Raw genomic sequence first — 9008 nt, forward strand, 5'->3', positions numbered from 1 at the left:
GATGTGAAGCTTTTATCCGGATTTGGTAGGACCTCATGATTTCGAGGATGTCTACTGTTATTTTCTATATTAGATGTAGGCTTCAACTAGTGAAGCATATTCCCCTAGTGTTTCATTTCCACTTTCATTTCAGTCTTTGTATTGGTGTGTTTTGGCAAAAATATGTTTAATGTAGTTATGAACTGTTTCTTTCATTTGATGATCTTAATATTAGATGGTTGATTGTGAACGTTTTTATGAGTTTAAGTAGAATATCTTATATGAATGTTAAGTAACAAAAAGTTCAAATTTTCCGCTAGAAATTATCTTTGATGATAAATCTCTAATTACCATTCTAAAGGTACTCCCTTTAGAAAAAGATATTCAAATACAAGTATTAGACAACTTATACTTTATGTCTAAAGCATGATTAGATAAAGATTTAACAATATGAGTTGTTTTTTCAAAAAACCTTGAAGGAATTAATCCTTCCTGAATGCAACTAACATCCGCACCACTATCAACCATAGCAATACTAGTTACTTTAAAATCATTATTAACTAGGATGGTACTATTAATATACCAACGATGCGCAGTAACAATCTGCATCATTCCAAGAAAACTATTAGGTTTAGAACTAAGAGAGTCATCTATCTCTTCGTCTACAACTGCCTTACCTTTGTCACTAAGATGAGTCGAAGAAATATCTTTTTCATTTTCTAACTGAGAAATTCTATGATTATTAATCATTTGTTTTTGTTTTAAAGATTTAATCTCTTTTTTAAAATTTTCAACTTCATGTTTCAAATTATCAAGAGAAGTATCTCTGGTTTTAACAATATCTTGCCCTTTCATTTCAAGACGAGAAAAGACTTCCTGCAAAGAATAAGGGCTAGGGTTATGATTTAAAGTTTCACTCTTCTTTAGTTTTTCAAAAGATTTTGAAGAAGAGGTTTGAGAAGAAGCCATTTTCAAAAAAAAATTCTAAGATTTTCATTAGAAACATCTTTTAAAATTTCAATGACATTATCAGAAGGTATCATATGAAGATTGAAGTCTTTAAATTGAGACTGTAATTTATCTAAATTTGATTCTTCTATTTAACACTGTATTTTGTAAAATTCATCTTTTCCGCAGACACAAGTATCACCTGTACAATTGACACACATATTAGTAGCATCAGATTTATCATTATCACTATTAGAAGAATCTGAACTATAACGAGAAGAACCCGAATCTGATTCGTATAATAGCTCATAAATTTTTTCTTCTGTTGAATCATCCAATTCCAAAGCTTTAAGCTTTTCTGCCTTGCAGTTTGAAGCAAGATGACCAAATTTTCCACATTTGTAACATTTGATATTCTTTAAATCTCTTTGAGAGAAATTTCTGGAAAATCTTGTTGCCTTCCTAGAAGCTTTCTTAGCTTTCTTCTTTTCCTTTTATCGTTTTGAACGATGACACTTTTTATATCTTCTCTTTTAATCTGCTTCGGAAAAAATCTTTTGATTGGGATTAGAAGGTCCTTCAATCCCAAATTGTGCACAAAAGTCTCCCAATTGAGATCTTTCTGACATTTGATTTCTCTTAATTTGTTGAGTTAGCTTAAGCTCATTACACAGATTTAATCCTTCCTGAGTACAAGTCCCTATTAATTTTCCATAAGTTAAAGTACCATAAGAAATCTCTGTATGATCCCCTCTTAGATTTTTCTCGACTCTTTCCACGAATAAGGGAGGAAGGCCATCTATGAATCTGGCTTTCCAATAACTTATTTTACTTTCAGATAAATCCATGACCCTGCTTAGGAAGGTATCTTTATACCATATGAATTCTCCTAAGTATATACACTTAAGACCATTTAGCAGAGTTCTAATAGTTTCATTCTGGTTGGAAAATCTTCCATTAAAATGTTCCAAAATTGTGGGGACTAGGGTATAAACTGCATCCTCAGTCTTTTGACTAGTTATATATTCTGCTGGTTTTCCATCTTCACCAGTGACTATTTCTCTTTTTATCTCTTCTTTATATGCATTTGTAGTGACATACCTTTCTTCGGGAAATAGAAAATTATCCCACCATCCTCGAAGTTGACCTGTAAATCCTGCAATAATCATCTTACAGGTAGCATGGTCAGAATTATTATTAGTATGCCTGCAAATAGACAAATACATCAACATCTAATGTATCATAATGGAAACTTGTCGATCTGTCAAAGCATCCAGATTCCATTCATAAACCTCATTTCCACTGTATGGCTTGTTAGTTTGATTCCTATCTCCTTCCTCTATTAAGACATCTTGAGGAGTTGGACGAGGGTAGTAATAAGTCATCGTAGAAGGGATAGTAGCATAGCCACCTTTACTAACAATCTTTTGTTGATTGTGATAACCAAATTTAAACCTTCTCGAATTAATCTCAGAGGTTTGTAAATTATTATTTTCAGGAAATTGTCCTTCAATTTTATTAATGTCTAAAATATCATTTGTAAAATCAATGGGTTTAGTACTTAAACAGGAAAGTTTCTTATCAATAAGACTTTCTAAATCACTGAAAGTTTTTACTTTAAAATCAGTAGAATCAATGGGACGCTGAATATGCGTTGGTACAACATTTAAAGGAGTTTTAGAAGTAGAAGCAATATTTTCTTGAGGACTCCTTTGAAATTCTCTTACCAAAATAATTAATTCATCTAATTTTTTGTCTAGAGAACTAATATGTTCTCCTATGACTTTAACATATAGACTCAAATAATTATTTTGAGCAATTAAATTATTAATTTCATTAATAGTGATATAGGCAACATCCGTTTGGATAAATTTTTGAAAAGCTGAAAAAGTTAACCCGGTATTATTAGGCAATATAAAGAGATATTGTGGGGGGATAGATGGCCTTAGTAATAGAACCATCACTTTCTTTGAAAGTTCTTTCAATAACTTTGATGTACAATGGTAAATAAGTTGTTATAAACCAGGGGACAAAATAAATAATTTATTATGTAAAGCACAAGTTTCATAAAAATCTTGCGTTATATTATTTAAATCATCTTGGCTATAAGTCTAAAAAAACAAGTTCTAAACTTGTTCCATTTTTTATTTTGAAATTCATCTTGAATATGTCTTCTTGCCAGGGATCCTGGACTAAAATCAATTTGGTGACTCATCATAATTCAAATACTGTTTAGATCCGTCATCTTATTAACGTTAAAGTCCATCTCAGATGGAGTTAGTTCTAATTCAGACAACCTTTATGCTGCCTGCACAATATTAGTGTTAGGGTCAATTCTTACCCTTTCCACTATTCTATCACTCATAGTATCACTTAAAGTGTGCAAAGATAAAGGTTTACTTCTAGTTGATCCATAAGTAGAAATATCAGGATTAATAGGGGAAATATGTTGTATATCCGGCAAAGCTCTATAACCAGAAAATGATCTCCTATTATAAACAGGAAGTTTCTCATTAAACTCAATACAAATTTTTCCGTCAGGATTTTGAGTAATATGAGAATATTCACTATAAGTAGCTTCATCAGCTACCTGCCTTTGAGAAAAAGCCGAATTTAAAATCCATTTATCTGGAAAATTAATTTCTTCCCATTTAATGGACCTTCTAGTGGTGATTTTAGATTTTATAAAATTAGTTTCAACCAAGATAGTTTCATTAGATTTATCAAATAATTTACATTTAGGATTTAACATAGACAATAACTTATAATATATTCTGTAAGATAAACATATAAGTTCAGATCCAGGAGAATAATTATTAGCCATTAGTCTTAACATTTAATGTTAAAGCATCAAATATATTAGCATAAGCTAAAGACAATTGTAGATTAGGCCGAGTATTAAAATATACTGGGCCATATGCTACAGTAGATTCAATTGAACCCATCAAAGATTGTCTAAAATTTAAATTTCTAGCATTTCTTAAAGCAGCTAAAAATGTTTCAGGTAATCCTTTAAGAGTCAAAGGTTTAAAAGCAATTTGAACCATTACTATATGCATCCAATTATATTTAGTTTTAAATAAATCAACATCTTCTTTATTTAATAAACGAAAACTTGTTCATCAGAGTTAAGAGTCAAAGACTACTCAATAGTTTTCATCAATTGTTTTGAAGAAAGTTTATCAAACCAACCAAAACCATAAATAAGTGTTCTATCCACTTTAGAGATAGTCCATTTATTTAACAAATCAAGATTAAGAGGTATATTATTATAAATATTATTTTATCATCATCATCATCATCATCATCATCATCGTATTCATCATCGTCGTCATCATCATCATCATCATCATCATCATCGTCATCATCATCGTCATCATCATCATTATCATCATCATCATCATCATCATTATCATCGTCGTCGTCGTCGTCATCATCGTCATCGTCGTCATCGTCATCATCGTCATTATCGTCATCATCGTCATCGTCATCATCGTCATCGTCATTATCGTCATCATCGTCGTCATCATCATCATCATCATCGTCATCATCATCATCATCGTCATCATCATCGTCGTCATCATCAACATCATCGTCGTCGTCGTCATCATCATCGTCATCGTCATCATCGTCATCATCGTCATCATCGTCATCATCGTCATCATCATCATCATTATCATCATCATCATCAGCATCATCATTATCGTCATCGTCATCATTCTTATTGTTGTAACTATTATTATTATTATTATTATTATTATTATTATTACTGCTACTACTACTCGTACTACTACTACTACTATTATTGTTGTTGTTGTTGTTGTTGTTGTTATTATTATTATTATTATTATTATTATTATCATCGTTGTTGTTGTTCTTCTTCTTCTTCTTCTTATTGTTATTATTATTATTATTATTATTATTATTATTACTCCTACTACCCACTCTCCTTGAATCTGATGAATCAAAAAATCTGAGTCTCCAATAACCAACAGCTCATGGACATTCATGTAAATGGCCATTTTCAAATCGAGGATATAAGCTTCATATTCGTCCATGTTGTTCGTGTAATTAAATTAGAGTTTAGCTGCCATAAGATAGTGTTGATCGGATTCTAAAACTAAAACCACTCCGACGCCATTTCCTTGGTGATTTGTTGCTCCATCAAAGAATAATCTCCAGCCAGAATATATCTTAGAAATATCTTCTCCCACAAACGATACTTCCTCATTGTGAAAATAAGTTTTGAGCGGTTCATACTCTTCGTCAATAGGATTTTTTGCACGATGATCAGCCAAGGCCTGTGCCTTTATCGCCTTTTGAGTCACATACACAATATCAGATTCACTCAACAACATTTGCCATTTACCTAACTTTCCGGTCTGCATCACTCTCTGGAAGATATACTTTAGCGGGTCCATCCTAGAAATGATGTACGTAGTATTAAGAAGACAAATATTGTCTCAACTTCTGGCAAGCCAAGTCAAAGCACAACATGTTCTCTCCAACAAAGTGCAACCAAACTCGTATGGAGTAAAGTTCTTGCTTATGTAATAGTTAACCATTTCTTTATTTCCTGTCTCTTCATGCTGACTAAGAACACATCCGAATGCACTATCTGAGAATGATAAATACAGCAACAATGGACTCCCTTCTCGCAAAGGAACAAATACCGGTGGATTGGAAAAATAGTTCTTGATTGCATCAAAAGCAGTCTGGCACTCTTAAGTCCACTTTGTCGAGTTCTTCAACACCTTGAATATAGGATCGCACACCACACTTGATTGATCTATGAATTGACAGATGTAGTTCAACCTCCCTAAGAAACTCATCACCTCCTTCTTAGCCTTTCACGGAGGTAACTCTTGAATTGACTTAATCTTGGAAGGATCAAGCTCAATACCTCTTCTGCAGACTATAAATCCCAGTAACTTGCTGGTCGGCACTCCAAAATCACATTTAACGGGAATCAACTTCAATTTTTAACGCCGAAAATGGTTAAAAATGTCTTCAAGTGTGTCACGTGGTCTGAACTCTTGTGGGACTTGATTATGATGCCATCCACATACACCTCAATCTCCTTATGAATCATATCGTGAAATATAGTCATCATAGCCCTCATATAGGTAGCACCAACATTCTTGAGACCAAATGACATCACCCTGTAATGATATACACCCCAAGGTGTAATAAAAGCTGTATTTTCTGCATCTTCCTCGTCCATTAGAATGATAACCTGCGTAACAATCCACAAATGATTGCATTTCATGCTTAGCATAATTATCAATCAGAATATGAATGTTTGGAAATACAAAATTATCCTTTGGGATGGCTTTGTTGAGATCTCAGTAGTCGACACAAATTCTGATCTTCCCATCTTTTTTGGCAACCGGAACAACATTGACCAACCAAGTCGGGTATTGCGTCACTTCCACCAATCTGGACTCAATATTCTTGGTAATCTCTTCTTTAATCTCTAAACTCAAATCAGGCTTGAACTTCTGAGCCTTCTATTTCATCGGATTGAACCCTGGATTAATCGGTAATTTGTGAGACACAACATAGGTACTCAGCCCTAGCATGTTGCTGACCTCCTAGACGAACACATCAATGTACTCGGTGATTAAATGAATCAGGCCCTTTCTTTGATCTTCATTTAAGTGAACGCTGATTTTGACCTCCTTAACACACTCTTGGTCTCCCAAATTTACAATTTAAGTTTCCTCTAAATTTGACTTATTCTGATTTTCAAACTGCAGAAACTCTTCAGCAACATATTTCGGTGCCTTATTTTCCTCTTCGTATTCATCGACCTGCTCATCACCTGCTTCATTTTGTTCGTTTAGCTCGTGACATGACATGACATTGGCAAGTTTAAAACTTATATTACTAAAAATTTAAATAGACAAAGTTATAAAAGCAAAGTATAGCAGATGAGTAAATAAACAAATTTTCAATAAAGAGGATTTCATTCAAATTGGGAAATAATGCAAAGTTTGGCTATGGAAAAAAATCCATGTTGCCTTTTCCAAACATCATGGGGGAATTTTAAAATTCAAGCAATTAAGGAAAATGAAAAATGATGGGTCTCGTGCCTTTTCCGGTCTACCACAAATTTAAATATGCATAAATGATGCCCTTCTACCAAGGAGTTTGGGGAATCATAATCGACATGGAGGTCCAGTTCTACAACATGTCTCCAGGCGCAACATCATGGATACCAGCTATCTCGACCTCTTCCTCAATAACAACATCAATCTCCTTCAAAAGGCCACAAATTCCTTTCCCAAGGTCGTCATGCTCGGCATACTCCCAGACTAGAAATGATTGATATAGATAAGGGATTGACTTAACCGATGCTTGATTACTGTTCTTCTTCATATTCATATCATTATCTGTGCGGATGCACCCCAAACCATATCTAGCTCCTTTGACGGGGACTGGAATAGGCTCAACAATCCCATGGGAATTTCTTCCCAATCCAAAACTTGGCTTCAAACCATTCTGCAGCATCACAATGGCTATTATCTTGTACATGGTAGGCATGAGAGTATGTGGGGACAAATCCTCACCAGTGGCATACCAGTTCAACCGTGTAGAAATCAATACCTCACAAAACTTCATCAATAATAGGCGTCTGTCTGCCGGAATGACTTCTATCGCCGTGAATAACTAATTCTTCGTCCTTCCAAGCAAGCATCAACATTTGGTGAAGAGTAGAAGGCGCAGCTCCAGCCATATGGATGAAAGGCCTTCCCAGAAGAAGGTTAAAGCTTGTGTCAATGTCCAAGACTTGGAACTGTGCACTGAATTCTGCAGGACCAATTTTAATGATCAGATTCTCCACTCCCAACGTATAACTCTGCACTTTGTCAAAGCTCTTACATTGACTTGGTTTTGTTCCAGCTTCCCCAAGTCAAACCTTAACTGCCTTAGTGTCAATAATGGGCAAATGTTCAGACCAGTTGCGTTATCCACCAAGATGCAATTTATGACCTTCTCGTGACATACAACAGTGATGTGCAATGCCTTGTTGTGTGACCTCCCTCAAGAAGGAAACTCATCATCGCAGAAGCTAATCTGATGCCCTCGGATAACTTGATTAATCATAGCAGACACATTATCTCTGCTTTTGACGACGGGCACATAAGTATCATCAAGATCCTTAATCAAGGCCTGCCTATGCAATTGAGATCTCATTAGCAGGGTCCATACGGAAATCTGGGCTAGAGTCTTCTCCAAATATTTAACAATAGAATAATCTTTTAGCTGCATCTTTCTCCAGAATTCCTACGCTTCGCCCTCGCTTATTGGCCTTTTACCCTGGTCCTTCTTCTGTTCTACAAGAGCTAGATTTTCGGGAGTATAACACCTCCCATATCGTGTCATACCCTGTGCGGCAGTAATTTCAATCACAAATTTTGGTCTGACAAGAGTCTCTGATGGCACCAAGGCAACATCCTTTGCGGGTGTCATGATCACGAACTATTTTTTCTCTCTGACGCTCAATGAGTCAACAACCTTTTCTAACTCGTCATGCACAATTAGAGTTATCACCTTAGTAACACACCAATCATCGTCCGTCTCTATCATGTTGATATTGACGTGTCCATGATTATGCAAAGGGTTAGTGTTGACATTAGGCGTAGCTGCTTGATGAGAGACCACCTCTTATTCAATCAGATCTTGAATCTTGTGCTTGACGTTGAAGCAGTCTTCGGTATCATGTCCAACACAGTTGGAGTGATACACACACCTTTCATAGGTCCTATAAAATTTTGAACTAGTATCAACCGAATTCGGCCCCACCGGTGGATATATCCAACTGCAACCATCCGCTCGTACAACTTTGTTCAAATTTCAGTGAGCGCAGTAAAGTTCCTGGGAGGCTTCTCTAGAAACCGGGTCGAGGTGGATCATAATGCCTTGTTGTGGAGGGGATACCTGTTGATAACTTCTGGTATTTGGATGGGGATCTTGGATTTTGGGATATGGATTTGTTTGGTAATTTGGTGATGGAGCTTGGAAGTTCTTGAGGGTATTTTGGTATATTGGATCTTGGAATTGATGGACAGGAGGGG

The 9008-nt window shown here is 35.2% G+C and overlaps 1 protein-coding gene across 1 annotated transcript; it reads right to left on the bottom strand.

The window, feature by feature from the left end:
- Positions 1–7537: 7537 nt before the first annotated feature.
- LOC101264137 (uncharacterized) lies at positions 7538–8403 on the bottom strand. Its single transcript, XM_004243042.1, has 2 exons — positions 8250–8403; positions 7538–7740 (listed from the first exon to the last, which is right to left on the bottom strand). Exons 1-2 carry the CDS (start codon positions 8401–8403, stop codon positions 7538–7540), a joined length of 357 nt encoding a protein of 118 aa, XP_004243090.1.
- Positions 8404–9008: the final 605 nt, after the last annotated feature.

This window comes from Solanum lycopersicum, chromosome 7 (genome assembly GCF_036512215.1).
Source record: "Solanum lycopersicum chromosome 7, SLM_r2.1".
NCBI lineage: Eukaryota > Viridiplantae > Streptophyta > Magnoliopsida > Solanales > Solanaceae > Solanum > Solanum lycopersicum.